This window comes from Ovis aries, chromosome 21, assembly GCF_016772045.2.
Source record: "Ovis aries strain OAR_USU_Benz2616 breed Rambouillet chromosome 21, ARS-UI_Ramb_v3.0, whole genome shotgun sequence".
Classification (NCBI taxonomy): domain Eukaryota; kingdom Metazoa; phylum Chordata; class Mammalia; order Artiodactyla; family Bovidae; genus Ovis; species Ovis aries.
The window spans coordinates 45,996,363-46,013,598 of NC_056074.1; the positions used below are offsets into that span (position 1 = coordinate 45,996,363).

The 17,236-nt window shown below is 61.7% G+C and overlaps 1 protein-coding gene across 6 annotated transcripts in view; it reads right to left on the bottom strand.

Annotated features, from left to right (window-relative positions):
- Positions 1 to 16,341, bottom strand: part of LSP1 (lymphocyte specific protein 1) — a 35,817-nt gene extending 19,476 nt beyond the window's left edge. For 3 of the 6 annotated variants that reach the window (XM_027960048.3, XM_027960045.3, XM_027960042.3), the window contains exon 1: positions 16,251 to 16,341. In XM_027960048.3, the coding sequence (XP_027815849.1) occupies positions 16,251 to 16,318 (68 nt within the window). In that variant the 5' untranslated portion in view covers positions 16,319 to 16,341. Of the gene's footprint in view, positions 1 to 3,543; positions 4,084 to 16,250 lie in introns of those variants that run through there. The other 3 variants (XM_027960047.3, XM_027960044.3, XM_027960041.3) reach the window with 1 other exon arrangement.
- Between the last annotated feature and the right edge of the window lie 895 nt (positions 16,342 to 17,236).

Consider the following 17,236-nt stretch of genomic DNA (forward strand, 5'->3'; position numbering starts at 1 on the left):
TTCCCCACGGTGGGCTTTTCTCTCCGTGCTCCCCCCACTCCGGTCCTGCTCTCACCTGCCTGCCCAGCCCGCCTTCCCGGCTGGCCAGGTTTGCCCCCACCTCCTGCACTCGGCACACACACTGCCTGGCCTGGGGGTCCGGGATCCCTCGAGCACCCCATCTCCCACCCCGTGTGGCCCCTCCTTTGCAGCCTCCCTAACCTCTTGCTCATGGCCCTGTGCCCCCTGACCCCTCCTGTTCCCGCTCACTCTGTCTTCACAGAGGTCCCGCTGCCCCCTCCCTGCCTGGTCTGTCTCTCCGCTCCTGCCTGCTCCCGTCACCCAGCAGGACAGGAGCCCTGGGACCGCAGGGCGCTCAGCGCTTGGCTGCAGCTTCCCCGCCACGGCCTCAGAACTGCCCCATGGGTCATGGGCAGCGGCCAGCCCTCACAGCCCCGTGCCCGTGCCTTCCTGGGCAGACCAGGGTCTCGTCCCCCTCAGCGGCTGCGTGTGGCCAGGGTCCCTACTGCCCCGCCGGTCCACAGGCCCCTCAGGGTTCTCGTCCTGAACCCTCACCTACAGGGAGTCAGCCCCCCACCACCAACCTGCGCTGAGCTGCTCCAAGCCCCAGGAGATGCCCCCAGGGGCCGCGTCCCATCCAGCCGTCTCTGATACCCAGGAGCCACGAGGCGCTCTCCTGAGGCTTCCGTGGGGACGGGGCGCCAGCCCCAGGTGCCTGGCATGCTGGCCGCGCTCGCCGGCTGCTCCGACCTCAGCTGGTCTGCAGGTCAGGGCTGGCCTGGCCTCTGCCTCGGCGCTCTGGGCTCCGGCCCTGACCGCCTGCCCAGGGGCTGGGCCGTTCCGTCCCCATACCCACCCCTGCCGGCTCGCCCAGGCTCCTGGCGCAGGACTCGCTCTGAACGCCAGACCACCTGCACCCACAACAGCACCGCCCCCCGGGCACCCAGCCCTGCCAGGGCGGGGGCCACCCACCCCCCGATGCGGGGCCCTGGGTGGGCTTGAGGCAGTCCCGCCCCACGCATGCTGTGGTTTTCGGGCCTGGCTTCTCCCAGTGCCCTCGGGCCAGCTCGGCAGGCAGTGGCCACGTTCCCTGCCCTCTGGCCGCCCCTCAGGGCCTCCTGGGCCAGGCTTCCTCAGGCGGGAGAGCCGGGCATGCGGATGACCGGCGCGTCCGAGATGGAGGTGCGCTGAGCGCGGCGGGCGGCCCACCCCACCGGCCTCCCTGGGCAGACTGGGAACCACCCAGCCCTGTATCAGCTCAGCCTCACCTTACAAGGCCAGGCCCTGGACGACTCCACGGCCCGCAGGATGCCCTGAGTCCAGAGTCCTCCAGAAGTGCGTGGGCCCAGGGACTCTGTCTGTCCCTGACGGTCCCCCGTGCGGGCCAGGCCTGAGATGGGCCTGAGGCAGGCGCTGAGACCCCCACGGGCCGTTGGAGGGGTGGGGGTAACTCCCTGCCACCTGGGAAGGGGCAGAGCTTGGCATGGGGGCACCGCAGGGGAAGGGGGTGAGCCCCGGGGGTCCCAGCCCACCAGCCTGAACCCTCCTGCTGGCTCTCTGCACAGCCTCGCGGCCGCAGCCCAGAATGAGCCAGGCTTCGCTGAGGATCCGGGTGGACTCAGCTGACAGGCACCCTGGCCGCTGCTGGCCCAGCACACCCTCCCAGCACTCGTGACAGCGATGTCCGGGGCCCTCTGCGGCCCCCGCCCCCTGCTGCCAGGCGTCCCAGGTGAGGGCCCAGGGTGATCTGCCTGGTGAGGAGGGCAACTGCCCACTCCCAAGGGCACCTGCGGCATCGCAGCCTCTCTGGTTCTGCCGCTCGCCAAGGGCGAGGGCCTGCCAGCCAGAGGCCTCTTAGATTCAGAGTTGGGAGTGGCAACCACGTGGGTATGCGGGGTCAGGGCCCATGCGCAATGGGTCGGGGCCTGGAGAGTGTGCGGGCTGTGCCTGTCGGCTGGGTGGACAGACCATCTCCACCACCGTTCACAAGGGACCTCCCCGCCCCCACCCCCCTCGGCACGTGTTCCCAGGGAATTCAGAGGCAGGCCGCCCTCTGTCCCTGCCCCGGCCGGTCACTCACAGGCCCGCCTTGGCCATCTAGGGCTGCGGGGCTCACGCCCAGGCCTGCCTGCGCCCTCAGCCCCGCTGCCCCGTCCAAGCTCCAGCAGCACCTCCAGCGGGCCCCGGCATGCCCAGGGCAGCAACCTGGCACTGGGCTTGGGAATGAGGCAAAGCAACACCTGGATGACAGGTGCGCATACCGGCAGGCCCTGGGGCTCTCCCTGCCACGCCCTGCTGGGCTGGACAGTGTCCCTCCTGGTCTCAGTTTCCCCACTTGTTACAGGGCGCTGCTGGACCTCCAGGACAGGTAGGCACCCCTTCACTCCTGGGCTGCAAGCTGGGCACAGGAGCACAGTGGCGACTCCTCCCAGATGCCCGGGAGTCCCCCCCGAGACGCGCCTGAGGGTCCCCTGGTTAGCGGCGCCAGGGAGGCCAGCTGAGCCAGCAACAGGCAGATGTGAAGCCAGGGGCGGACCCTCGAGGGTCTTCCTGCTCGGCGAGCTCAGTGGGCACGCAAACACTCTGCGTGGCCCTGGCCCTGGTCTTGCGGCCCTCAGGCCGGGCCGGGCGGGACAGGGAGAAAGCCATGCCTGTGTCTGCAGAAACCCTGTGAGCTGGAGTGGGACGGCCCGGGGCTCCCGGCTCCACTCAGACGCCGTGGAGCCCACCCGCACACCCCGCGCCTGCTCCATCCAGAGTCAGGGCTGTGGTGGACCTGGGGAGCTGAGGGACACCAGTCTCCCCAGGAGCGAGCAGTCTGCCCCGGGAGACCAGGCTGTCAGGAGGCGGGGGCAGGCCAGCAGCCCCATGGAAGCGGGAGGCCCTCCCACTTGGGAGAAGCAGAGGCGGGCTAGGTGAAGAAAGCCGCATTTCCCCCGGCCTTGGTGCCCGGAAGGGTGGAGGAGAAGGGCACTGGGGGTGGCTCAGAGGGACGTGAGGCGAGGCCCCAGCGCTGCGGGGGCTCCCAGCCCACCCACGGCCCTTCGCTTCTGCTCGCTCTCCAGGACTCTGTGAGGCAGGCACCGCGACGCCCCTACTGTACAGAGCAGGAAACTGAGGCTCAGAGGGCAGGGCACTGGCCCCAAGGACGCAGACCCAGCTTCTGCCTGCGGAGGCCTGACTCCAAGCGCGCACGCAGCCCGCGGTGCCTGCCACCTGGGGCAGGTGCGCCAAGGGCCGGCAAGGGCGGAGAATGTGGGGCCAAGTCCGGCTTTACCCTCTGCAAAGTAAGGGGTGGCCTGATGGTCCCCAGGGCCAGCAGGCCCAGAGGAGGCGGGGGGTGCCGCGCTGGGGAAGTGCTTGTCACCGGAGGGGGCGCGGAGCTGGTGGTAGGATGCAGCGGCGGAGGAGATGGCAGCAGGCGGGCGGGCGCCCACACACACGTGGGTCAGAGCTGCAGGGCCGCTGGGCCAGGCGTCTGGGCAGGCACCCGCGGGCACCCTGCCCTGCCTTCCGCGCCCTGGCCTGGGCGGAGGGACCTACCTCAGGAGGCTCTCCAGGCCCTGCTTGCTAGAACTCCTCCTCAGGAGCGCAGAGCTGCTCATGATGCTGGCGGGCGCCCGGCTGCCCATCGACCTGGCCTGACCCCCGCCCTAGGGCTGGAGGCTGCGGCTGCGGCTGCTTCTTCAGAGGCTGCTGCCCACTGACCCGGCTCCTCCTGCCCTGGGACCCTCCCCGCCCCTCTCTTTACCCAACCACCTGCTTCTTGCTCTGCCCCTTCCTCTGGCTGGCTGGCTGGTCTCCGGCTCTGATACCCCTTCCCTGCTCCTCTCTCTGTCTGCGGGTCTGTGACCCTCCGTCTGTCTGTCTGTCTGTCCTGGCCCCTCTGGCCCCTGGGGGTCCCCTGGGTGGGCTGCCCACTGGCTGCCCCGGGCACCCCAAATGGCCCTGTCTGCATGGCCTCGTGGGCTGCGGGGCTCTGGGCCCCTCTCCTGGGCCAGGACGCCCAGCAGCTGCTTCGTGTTGGTCCCCCGCATCCCCCTTCTCCGCCCGCCTCGGCCTCGTCCACCTCCACCCCCTGCTCCTTCTGAGACTAGTAAAAAAGAAAGAGGGAAACCCTCGCCGCCCGGCAGCCTGGGGCCTGAGCAAGACCTGGGAGGCCTGTGCTGGGCAGGCGGCAGCCCCCTGCCTCCTGGTTCCCCCTCCTGCCCTCGCCCCCTTGCCAGCCCCCCACGCCTCGCAGCGCCCCCTCCCCCTGCGCCCCGGCCCCCATCCTCGCCGCCTCTCAAGGCCTGGCCCTAACCTTGTGCTCCCTGCCCTCGCCCCCTGCCCGGCCGTCCCAGGCCAGGCCCGGCTCCTCCGCTTGATGCCCTCTGGCCCCCCTGGTCCCGCAGCCTCCTCTCTCCCCCTGGTGTGTCTCGGTCTCTGTCTGCCCCCCTCCCCCCCTCCTCCCTCCTTCCTCCCCCCCTCCTCCCCCTCCTCCCTCCCCCCCTTCTCCCCCCAGTCTCCGTGCTCCCGCTGCTTCTTCCCAGTCCTCGGCTCCTGTTATCACCTCGAGGAGCAGGCCGGGGCACCCCGGGAATGCCGTCAGCTCCCCGGTGGGGAGGCTGCTGCCCACCCCGCCTCTGACAGACGGCCCCGGGAGGCTCCTGAGGCCACTGCAGGCTCGCCTGTTGGGCGGGACGGCCGTGCTCCCCACCAGTGGCCAGAGGCACGAGGTCAGCACGGTGGCCTGGCCAGCAGCCCCTCTCGCCCCCCGGGCTCTGGCCGAGGCTCCAGGAGCAGCAGCCCAGCCCACTGTTCCTCCGGTTGGGCTGAGGCGCCCCTGGTGACTCACTGTGGAGCACACCGGGCAACTGGCCGGACCGGGGAGGGCCCGACCCGGCTCGCCCTCGGGGAGTCACCGAGGGCCAGCTCCGGGCCAGGCCGCCTCGTGTCCAGCAGCTTGGTGGGCTCACTCACGCCCTCGAACGCCCCGAGAGGCAGATGCCACCATAGACCCGTGCCGCAGGTGGGAAGACCAAGGCTCAGACTGGTACCTGAGGTCAGGGCCCGGCAGAGCCAGAACCAAGCCCGCTGGGAGCCTGCCGGCCACCCCGGCACCACTGCACGGCCTCTGCCTCCCTGACTTGCCGCGCCAGGCTGTCGGGGCTGGGAGCTCCTGCTGACGTGCGAGGGAACGAAGCGTGAGGTTGGGATCAGACCAGAGGATGGGGGGACGTGGGGTGAGTGCCCGTGTGTTGGAGGAGGCAGCAGCCTTTGGAGAGACTCTGCGTGGCCCACAGGTCCTCGGTGCCTCTGCGTGGCGCTGCCTGCTGGAGGCTTTGTGGTGAGCCCTCTGGCTCAGACTGGCCCCCACGCACCAGGCTGCGTCCTGGGACCCACCGCCTCCCCTTGCACAAGCCAGGAGGGGCCAGAGACTGTGTGGGGTGTGCTGTGGAGGCCGCTGTGCCCACTGTGTGTCCAGCCCCCAGCCAGAGATGCAGAGACCCCCAGATGCTGGTGGGGCGAGGAGGAGCGGGGAGAGGGGGACTGCAGGGCTGGGCTGCGGGCTGAGCCAGATCACCCCAGGAAAGGGAGCTTGCGTTTTGTTCCCATCTCAACTGGCCATATCCTCCTTGCCCCCTGCTCTTAGTTCTGGAATCCCAGCCACAGCCAGCCGGGAATGAAATGTGCCAAAGCATATTTCGGTTCAAAAGAAGGAAAAATATTTCCACAGGGGAAAGGGCTGCCTTGGGGTGGTGGGAGTTTCCTGTCCCTGAAACTTAAACAGAATTGCACAATTGCTTATCAGACTGATGGGTGGGAGGTATCAGCAGCAAGAGTAGAAGTTTACATGCCGCGGTGAGGGGTCACAGTTTCACAACTAAGGCATGTCCCAGCAGGAAAAATAGGGCAGAGTGTTTGGCGTCAGCGTCACCGTTTTCTCTCCATCCATCCATCCATCCCCCTGTTTGTGCATCCTCCGTCCATCCTCTTTCCTTCCATCCATCCTCCACCATCTCTTTTTCATCCATCATCTATCTATTCATCTGCCCATCCATCTTCCGTTCAACATCAATCCATCCATACTCAATCCATCCATCACCTATCCATCCGTTCTCCACGCATCACCTACCCGTCTATCCCCCGTAAGTCCCTCCATCCATGATTTTAAAGGTCTTAATACAGGTAGAGCATGTAAAACCCTTAAAAGAGGCATTTAGCTAGGTATCCATCCATTCTGAGCAAAATAACTACTGAAAATATGTTCATTGCTATTATCCACGTGTTCATCAATTTGTATGTCCATTGGCCCTGCTACCCAGCTGGTGAACTGTGTTCATCTGTTACACGTCCGTCCGTCCGTCTCTCTAAAGATCCTACTGTACTCACATTCATCTAAATATCAGTATTTCGCTATCTTTCCCATCCGTACATCCTTTGATATATCTGCCTATTCATCCATCCACACGTGCTCCATCTTCCCACCTGGCAAGTCATACCTCCGCTTGTGCCTGAAAACGTGTATGCCTGTCCTATCACGTACACATCGGGGCTTCCCGGGTGGCACAGTGGCAAAGAACCCACCTGCCAATACACGGCATGCAGGAGACGCGGCTTCAGCCCCTGGGTCTGGAAGGTCCCCTGGAGTAGGAATTGTCAGCCTGCTGCAGCATTCTTGCCTGGAAACACGGGCAGAGGAGCCTGGTGGGCTACGGTGCATCAGGGTTGCAGAGAACGGGACCAACTGAGCGACGGAGTGTACACCCACACACGCGCATTTTATCCATTATTTTGCCCATCAGTTCAGCTCAGTTCAGTCGCTCAGTCGTGTCTGACTCTTTGCGACCCCATGAATCGCGGCACACCAGGCCTCCCTGTCCATCACCAACTCCCGGAGTTCACTCAGACTCACGGCCATCGAGTCCATGATGCCATCCAGCCATCTCATCCTCTGTCGTCCCCTTCTCCTCCTGCCCCCAATCCCTCCCAGCATCAAGGTCTTTTCCAGTGAGTCAACTCTTCGCATGAGGTGGCCAAAGTATTGGAGTTTCAGCTTCAGCATCAGTCCTTCCAATGAACACCCAGGGCTGATCTCCTTCAGAATGGGCTGGTTGGATCTCCTTGCAGTCCAAGGGACTCTCAAGAGTCTTCTCCAACACCACAGTTCAAAAGCTTCAATTCTTTGGTGCTCAGCCTTCTTCACAGTCCAACTCTCACATCCATACATGACCACAGGAAAAACCATAGTGTTGACTAGACGGACCTTAGTCGGCAAAGTAATGTCTCTGCTTTTGAATATGCTATCTAGGTCGGTCATAACTTTCCTTCCAAGGAGCAAGTGTCTTTTAATTTCATGGCTGCAGTCACCATCTGCAGTGATTTTGGAGCCCCAAAAAATAAAGTCTGACACTGTTTCCACTGTTTACCCGTCTATTTCCCGTGAAGTGATGGGACCAGATGCCATGATCTTCGTTTTCTGGATGTTGAGCTTTAAGCCAACCTTTTCACTCTCCTCTTTCACTTCCATCAAGAGGCTTTTTAGTCCCTCTTCCCTTTCTGCCATAAGGGTGGTGTCATCTGCAGATCTGAGGTTATTGAAATTTCTTCCACAATCCTGATTCCAGCTTGTGCTTCGTCAATCCCAGCATTTCTCATGATGTACTCTGCCTACCATGTGTGGATGTGAGAGTTGGACCATAAAGAAAGCTGAGCGCAGAAGAATTGATGCTTTTGAACTGTGGTGTTGGAGAATATTCTTGAGAGTCCCTTGGACTGTAAGGAGAGAGCCAACAAGTCAATCCTAAAGGACATCAGTCCTGAATATTCATTGAAAGGGCTGATGCTGAAGCTGAAGCTCCAATACTTTACCTGATGCAAAAAAACAAAAAACCTGACTCGTCAAAAAGGACCCTGATGCTGGGAAAGATTGAAGGCAGGAGGAGAAGGGGACGACAGAGGATGAGATGGCTGGATGGCATCACTGACTCAATGGACGAGTTTGAGTAAATTCCGGGGGTTGGTGATGGACAGGGAAGCCTGGCATGCTGTAGTCGATGGGGTCGAAAAGAGTCGGACATGACTGAGTGACTGAACTGAACTGAGTAAGTTAAATAAGTAGGGTGACAATAGACAGCCTTAACATACTTCTTTCCTCATTTTGAATCAATCAGCTGTTCCATGTAAGGTTCTAACTGTTGTTTCTTGACCTGCACACAGGTTTCTCAGGAGACAGATAAGGTGGTCTGGTATTCCCATCTCTTTAAGGATTTTCCAGTTGGTTGTGATCCACACAGTTAAAGGGATTTTTGTAGTCAATGAAGCAGAAGTAGATGTTTTCTGGAATTCCTTGCTTTCTCTATGATCCAATAGATAGCAATTTGAGTTCTGATTCCTCTGCCATTTTTAAACCCAGCTTTTACATCTGGAAGTTCTCAGTACACGTAATGCTCAACCCTAGCTTGAAGGATTTTGAGCATAACCTTACTATCATGGAAATGAGCACAGTTGTCCAGTAGTTCGAGCATTCTTTGGCATTGCCTTTCTTTGGGACTAGAATGAAAACTGACCTTTCCAGTCCTGCGGCCACTGCTGAGCTTTCCAAATTTGATGCCATATTGAGTGCAGCACTTTAACAACATCATCTTTTAGGATTCAAAACAGTTCAACCGGCATTCCGTCACCTCCGCTAGCTTCCTTCGTGGTGATGCCTCCTAAGGCCCACTTGACTTCACACTCCAGGATGTCTGGCTCTAGATGAGTGATCACACCATCATGATTATCTGAGTCATTAGGAACTTTTTTGTACAGTTTTTCTGTGCATTCTTGCCACCTCTTCTTAATCTCTCTGCTTCTGTTAGGTCCATACCGTTTCTGTCCTTTACTGTGCCCATCTTTGCATGAAATGTTCCCTTGGTACCTCTGATTTTCTTGAGGAGATCTCTAGTCTTTCCCATTCTGTTCTTTTCCTCTATTTCTTTGCACTGATCACTGAGGAAGGCTTTCTGATCTCTCCTTGCTATTCTTTGGAACTCTGCATTCAGATGGGAATATCTTTCCTTTTCTCCTTTGCCTGTAGCTTCTCTTCTTTTCTCAGCTAGTTGTAAGGCCTCCTCAGATAACCGTTTTGCCTTCTTGCATTTCTTTTTCTTTGGGATGATTTTGGTCACCACCTCCTGCACAGTGTCGTGAACCTCTGTCCACAGCTCTTCAGGCGCCCTGTCTATCAGATCCAGGCCCTTGAATCTATCTGTCACTTCCACTGCATGATCGTAAGGGACGTGATTTAGGTCATACCTGAATGGCCTATCGGTCACAGCTGCATAGCTCACTTTCTTCAATTTAAGCCTGAGTTTTGCAGGAAGGAGCTAATGACCTGAGCCACATTAGCTTGAGGTCTTGTGTTTGCTGACTGTAGAGAACGTCTCTATTTTTGGCTGCAAAGAATATGACCAATCTGATTTTGGCATCGCCCGTTTGGTGCTATCCATGTGTAGAATTGTCTCTTGTGTTGTTGGAAAGGGTGTTTGCTGTGGGTTTTCTTTGGACAAAATCCTGTTCGCCTTTGCCCTGCTTAATTTGGTACTTGAGGGTCAAACTTGCCTGTTAGTCCTTGGATCTCTTGACTTCCTACTTTTGCGTTCCAGTCCCCTATAATGAAAGGACAGGTTTTTTTGGTGTTAGTGCTAAAAGGCCATGTAGGTCTTCATAGAACTGGTCAACTTCAGCTTCTTCAGCGTCAGTGGCTGGGGCACAGATGTGGCTGGGGCATACTGTGACGCGGAATTGTTTGCCTTGGAAATGCACCGAGATCATTCTGTCATTTTGAAATTGCACCCAAGTACCCCATTTCAGGGAGAAGGCGCTGGCACCCCACTCCAGTACTCTTGCCTGGAAAATCCCGTGGACTGAGGAGCCTGGTGGGCTACAGTCCATGGGGTCTCAAAGAGTCGGACACGACTGAGCGACTTCACTTTCACTCTCACTTTTTCACCACGTTTCCGACTTTCTTGTTGACCATGAGGGCGACTCCGTTTCTTCTAGGGATTCTTGCCCACAGTAGTAAACATAACGGTCATTTGAATTAAACTTGCCCACTCGTAAAAAGCTGCCAGTTATGTATATCCATCTGCATTTATCTGCCCAGTTATTTATCTATAACGTTACATTTATTTACCCATAACTAATGCCTGTCTTCAAACTCATCCATGCATCATCCACCTACCTGTCCATCCACCCACACACTCATCCACCCGTCATCCGTCTATCCACTCGCCTACCCATCCATCCTCCCATAATTCATCCATCCATTTAATCAACTTCCATCTCTCCACCTATCCATTCATCCATCCACCCACCCGTTATCAATCCATTTTTACATCCAGCCGTCCAGCCATCTACCTACCCACCAATCAATTCACACATCATCCCTCCATCCAAACATCCCTCCGTTCATACCTTTATCAACCTACTCATTCGCTCATCCACCCATCCATCCATCCAGCTGTCCATCCACCCAAAATTCACCCATCTGGTCACCCGTCCGCTGTCCATCCAGTCATCATACACTCGCTCATCCACCCAGCTGTTTGCTCATCCATCCGCCCGTCCATCCGCCCACCCACCTATCCGACTATTCTCTCACCCGCAAATCGCCCATTCATCCCTTCTCTCCGTGCCCTCATTCTCGCGTCAGCCACGCATCCGTTCGTCCCGCATCCCTCCTCTCAGCATCCATCTGTCCACCCACTCATCCGTCCACTCATCCAACCGCCAGCCAGCCCGCCCGCCCTTCTGCACCCATTCACCCCCCCGCCCATTCACCCAACCAGCACTCGCCCACCCACCCAGTCACTCATCCACTCACCTGCTCACTCAGCCATCCGTCCATCTGTCCTTCCATCCAGCTATTCATTCATCATCCACTTACCCATCATCCCGTTATTCAGCCACCCCGTATCCTTCATCCACGCATCCATGCATCCATCCACTTACCACCCACCCTCGCACCCACCCATCCACCTCTCCTTCCTTCTATGCACCCTTCACTCCACCGTCTATCCATCTGTCCACTCATCCCTCCATCCATCTACTTACCCAGCCGGCCAGCCAGCTACCCAGCTCCCCACCATGTATCTATCCAAACACCCATCCATGCAGTCGCCATCGATCCGCCTATGCACGCATCCGCCCGCCCAGCCAGGCACACATCTGCCCCTTTACCCACCGTCCCTCCATCCCTCCGTCCACCTATTACGCATCTGTCCATCCATCCATCAGCCAGTTGTTCCTACTTCCTGCCTTTCTTCATTTAGGCTTTTCTTCTGTTGCGTCTTTTTATCCTTTTTCTTTCTTCTGTGACTAAGACATGGTTCATAAGCTTGTGGCTATAGAAGACAGAGGCGCGTGCTCTCTCCCCAGTAAGGTTAGGGCCGCAACAGAACTTCAGTGAGGACTGGGGAGGGAGGGCTCTGTCCTGTTTAGACATCTCACACGCACGCACGCACGCACACAGAGCTATATCTCAGTGAAAGGCGCGTCAGGCATTTCCCTGGTGGTCCACCAGTTAAGATTCCGCCTTGCAGTGCAGGGGCCACGGGTCCAGGGACTAAGCTCCCACATGCCACAGAGTAGCTAAGCCCACCCTGCAGCTACTGAGCCCCGGGCCCTGGAGCCCGCACGCCGCCGGGGGAGCCCACGCGCCCGAACGAAAGATTCCGCATGATCAGTGAAGATCCTGCGTGCTGCCACTAAGACCCAGTAAAGCCAGATCAGTGATTTTTTTTAAAAAAAGATGTATCAAACAGTGAGAGTCTGTGAGGGCCGGAGTGTGGAAGAGGGGCCTCCGGTACAGCAGTGTTCCTGAGAGCTCGCCTGTCTCATGTGAGCCTCAGTCCAGCAAGGGGAGAGGGGCCAGGTGCTGTGGTGGGAACCTCACGAAGCTGGGGTTTGGGGAGGGGCTGGGACCGGGAGAAAGGCCCAGCTGTCTTTCCAGATCCCTCTAGAACCAACTGGTTGGATCCATCTGTCCCACGTCCCACTTCTGTTTTGAAGAGGAGAGGGTGCGTGGGCAGCCTTGGGACCTCAGAAGGGAAGCCATCCGCAGAGCAGGTCCTCTCCCAGAGGGGCACAGACCCCTTTGGAGTGAGGGGCTTGTGTTTTCCCCTGGTGGGCGGAAAAGTGCAGCGTCTGAGGCCCCACCTCCCGGGCACAGAGTTGGGCAGCGACCCTCTCCCGATCTTCACTCACCCGGGGGACAGTGGGGAGGCTGAGGCTGCCCCCCCCCCACCACTCCCTGCCAGCTCTGCCTGTGGATCGCTGGGTCCTCTCGCCCCTGGCGCTGGCCCTGCTCCAGGCTCCTGCGGGGCGAGGCGCACCCAGCTCCCAGGTTCCCAGACAGCCCCTCCCCGCTAGCCAGGGGACCAGACGGTGCTCGCTTCTCCACCCACCCGCTCCCACCTTCCTGGCTCAGAGGCAGGGAGCTGATGGAGTGCGGACAGACAGGCCTGACCCCAGGAAAGGGCCAGGGCTTTCCTCTCCCATCACCCCCCACCCCTTATCTGCCTGTGTCTGGCACTGCAGGGCCGTGCTGGCCGGTGAGGAGGCCTGATTTTCCCCATCCCCTTATCTCCTGTAAACTCCACACCCTCACAGGCCGGCCCGGCCCCCTCCCTCCAGGCTCGCGTGTGTGAGGGGAGGTGTGAGGGGCTCCCCTTTGGCTGAGCTTTCCCGGGGCCTGCACCCCAGCTGCGCCTTCCCCGCTGGGTCTCCACTCATGGCAATGAGAGTCTGTCTCAGGGCCGGGGAGGTTTGGGAACTGCCCTCACTGGTGGCCTTGTGGCCCAGGCCTCCTCTCCACCCCCTTCTCCAAGAAGGCCTTGAGCAGCCATTGGAAAGAGGACCCCGAGATGCACGGGGCTGGGGCTGGGCCTGGGGGAGAAGCTGAGGGCACCTCTCCAGGGGGCCCTGGAGAGGACCTGCTGCCCCTGCCAGTGCCAAACCCCATCTCTGCTTTGGGGGCAGACCCCGGGGTGTCTTCTGAGTTGTGCTCTGTTTAGGATGGCTCTCCACATCCCAGAAAACTCAGGGAGCACCAGTCTATGGGATTTCTGAGGGCCTCTGAGGGCGGCCCAGCCAGTTCTGGGTCCTCCCGACTCCTCGCTGTGTCTCAGGGAGTCTGGGCCCCTGCAGGAAAGCAGATGGTCAGAGCCAGTGACCAGCTGCCCTCCAGCAGCGGGTGCAGCCCTCAAGCCTCAGCTCTGCCCGTGGAAAGGGGCCCTGGCACCGGCCTGCCTGGCTGGGCAGTGCTTCCAGCGCTCAGCGAGGCCGGTCCAGGCTGTGAGTGATGACTGTGCACGTGAAGAAACTGAGGCCTCGGGGTGGGGTGCAGTCACCCCAGAAAGTCCCAGGCCAGCCTCAGCAGTCGGTGCCATCTGCCCTGGGTCTTTGGGCCCACCCAGCCCCTGCCCTGGGTCAGGACCGAGGAAGGCAAAGTCGGCACTCAGGGCTGGCCTTGGGGGCTTCTGGCCACTGCCCGAGGAGGGCTGGCCCTTGCTCTGGGCCCTGCGAGGGGTGCTGCTGCAGAGGCTGGCCGGGCGGGGGGCGCGGGGGGTGGGCAGCGCCGCTTCGACCCACGGTACCCCTCTGGCAGGGGCCGCCCATCCTGACCCCAAGACCCCCCCCCCGGTTCTGCCCCTGGGGCTCCAGGATTGTTCTGAGAAGGCAGATGGGGACCAGGAAGGGGGTGGGGAGGCAGGGAAGGGTTTCCGGCTTCCCAAGTCGGCAGGGTGGGCCCTGCAGTGACTTCCCCGTGTGTGTGAAGGTCCTCTCCCTCCCCCGCACCGAGGAGGGGATGTGAAGGGTCCAGATGGAGGCGGGAGGAGGCACAGAAGGAAGGCATCCATCATCTGCGCTGAGCTCAGCTTTCCCGCTCCCCTGGGAAATTTCCGGGCGCCCGAGACCCCTGACCTGGGGGAGGAGGAGACGAGGCCCACCTGGGGGTCCTGAGGCCTGACCCAGCTCTGACTGCCGCCCCCGGATCTGGGCCGGAGGCCGGGAGAGGAGCCCCAGTGTGTGGCCCCCATCCCTCCGCCCCATCAGCCCGCGTGGCTGGGGGGGCCATCCGCCCTCCTGAGCGGGCTTTGGCGCCACTCGCTGCTCCAAGTGGTGCTGGGCCTGCTGGAGAGGCAAGTGGGCGACAGGGAGAGTGGGGCAGTTTGAGGGGGCTGGTCCCGTGCGCAGGCAGTCTGAGGGGATGGCTTGCCCTGGACCCACCGACCTGACGGCTCTGCTGCGGGCGGCCAGTGGGGGCTGGGAGACAGTCTTCGGCCATCTCTGAGCTCTGCTCTCTGTCCCAGCAGACCCTGGCCCTCCGGGGGCCCCCCTGGAGGGGCTTCCCAGCCTCAGGTCCCCTGCCTGGGCGTCGGGACTTCTCTGTCACCCCAGACAGGAAAATCCCCGCTTCCCTTCGTCACCTTGTGAAACGAGAACCCCCCCACCCCCCCGCCCTGGGTCTCAGTTTCATTCTGAAAGGTCAGGACGCGCACTGTGCCTGGGGGTGGATGTTGGGGGCGCCCAGCTCCAGGGCGAGGGATGTCTCTGGACTGATCCTCCCCGCCGAGCGCCCGACAGACCCAGAGCCCCAGGGATAGGCCCCGGCGAGCCGCCCAGCCCGGGGCTGGTGGCCATTGCCTCTATCGCCCCCTCTCCTCCGCGTGCACGACAGCTGGTGGGGGGGTCAAGGATGGGGCCAAGGAGCGGGCAGGCCCCTGCCAGCCGCCGCGCAAGCTGTGCCCTTCTATGGACATGCGGTGGCCGGAGGCGCATGAGAGCCCGGGCTGGGCAGCGCTGACGTGCAGAGCCATTCCCGAGCGAGGACAGCTGTTCCTGTCACCTGCTCCGTGCGGTGCGCCGGCCCCGCAGGAGGACAGGCCGCCTCCTTGGGGCAGCAAGCCTGGGTCACGCCTCTCTCCCCTCCTCTACCGCAAGCGGTGGGTCTTGCTTTGCAACCCCCAGCTACCCCCGACAGCCCGGGGTGGGCACGTGCGCCCTGACCCCCCTGGACCCCAGCTGCCCAGCTGCTGCCCAGCTGCCCCTGCCCCCCAGGACTCAGGCCCATGGCCCCCACCCAGGGCTCCCCTGGAGCTCGGCAGGGAGGAGACGCCCGTGCGCCGCCCTCACCTGCCCGTGCGTGCGCCTCGCTGACAGCTCCAGCCTCCCTTCCTCATCAATAAAAGCATCATCGTGGAACCGGGTACCACTGCCTCCAACCTCCCATGGGAGAGCTGGGGGCAGAATCCACTTTGCAAGGAGACCCTGAGGCCGTGGGGAGCCTGGCTTGTGGTGGCCCGGCTGGCGGGGGTCCTAGTGGGCCAGCTGGCTCTCCCTTCGCCTGCCCCCCGCAGCGGCCCTGGAGCAAGTGGGGGCAGCTGTTCGGCTCCGCCTCGGTCCTGTGGCTCTGAGCGTCTCACGCCTCCCTCTGCTCCTTCCTTCCCGCCACCCTCCCGCTGGGCCCGTGGCCTCTCCCCACACAGCTGCCCACGCCCCGACTGCTGTCCGTCCACGAGCCCTGGCCGCTCTCTTGTGCAGCCCCTGCACCCTGGGACCATCAGACCCCCACAGCCAGGGACCCCACCTCCCCCCCTCTCAGGCGAGGGTGCTCCACAGAGCCCGGCGGCCTCCTGCAGACACCCGGGTGGCCAGCGTCCCCTCCCAGCTCCGGCTGTCCCCATGCGCAGCCCCCCCCGAAGCCCCGGTCAGCCCCTCACATCCCCCCACCTGCTGGGCACACAGACCCCGCAGCGCCCTCTGCCTCCTCACCCCTGGCGGGTCAGGGGGGCCCAGGAGAGGGCCTGGCCGGACTCCCAGCACAGGCTTCGAGGCTCCCGAGGCTGAGCAACCCTCTTGGCCAGGCCTCTTGGACAGGGCCCACCCCACCTCCTGCCCTCACAGTCTCCGTCCTGCCTGCCCGAGGCCCGGGCTCTTCCCTGGGTGTCCAGCTGCCTGGAGCCCGGTTCGCATCCCACTGGCGGGTGGGTGAACCCACCTCTCCCAGTGAGGCCCAGCTGCAGCGGTGGACAGAAGAGCATCTAGCTGCCCCAGGCAGGGTGGGGACAGGGACCCAGGAAGACGCCCTGCAGCAGCCTGTGAGCCACGTCCAGCCGGGCCCCGCAGTGCCGCAGACCTCGGGTTAAGCGCGGCCCCACAGCGTGCAGATGCAAAGGCTTGTGCAGGCCTGGGCATGCGTGTGGCCCGGCCCGGGGCCTTACCCTGTGTCTTCTTCTGCCAGCAGCTCCTGCCGCTCCTCGGAGCCGGGGTGGCCTGGAGTGTCCGCCATCAGTCCTCACTGTGCGTGTGACTGCAGCTCTGGGCGCTTCCTGGGGCGGCTGCCCTGGAGCCCCCACCCCCAGCCGGGTTTCACTTCCCCCTTCCGGCTGCAGGTTGAGGTTTGGAGTGCATCGGGGCTGGGGTTGGGGTGTTGTTTTCTAATCTGTTGCTGCAAGAGGAGAAGAGAAAAAAACCACGAGTCACCAGGAAGCGTTGAGCAAGTTGCAGGGGCCTGGAGGGCCCAGAGGCGGAGGTGAGGCTGAAGTGCAGGGTGTGGGGGCTGGGACCTTGCACAGGAGCCCCCCACCCGCCCGCAGTCCCAGCCTCGAAGTCCACCTCTGCACGGCTGCTGTCCCCAGGCAGAGGGCATGGTCCCAGTCCCTAAGCCTCCACGTGAAGGGTGGTGACCTCCCTGGGGGGTGTCTCCTGGGTGCACTCCCAGAGCATGGTCCCCTTTCCCGAACCTTGGGCCTTCGGCTGGCTCACCCCTCGTTGGCCCCTGCTCTCCAGACTTCTGGGGCCCAACCTGAGCTGCCCTGCCAACAGGAGCCCCCTCATCCACCCCCGTGTTCACTCACAGTTTTCTTTACTTTCCTGAACTATTGGGGTCTCTCTGCTGCCCCTGGACTCTGCCAGCCCCCAAGGCTGGGGGACTCGGGACTGGCCCGCACCACCAAGCATTCACCAGATCCTGGGGCCCTCCACAGAGTGTCCTCTCTGCCCATCCCCACCCTCAAAGGCCCAGAAGCAACAGATCCCTCCTGTGGAGGTGCTGAACTGTGTCCCCAAATCCGTAGGCTGGAGCCCCGCGGGCCAGCGCCCCAGAACGGGACCTTCTTTGGAAATAGGGTCACTGTAGATGCAGCCAGTGAAGATGAGGTCACTAGGTCATAATTCAGGATGACTGATGTCTGTACAAAAAGGGGAA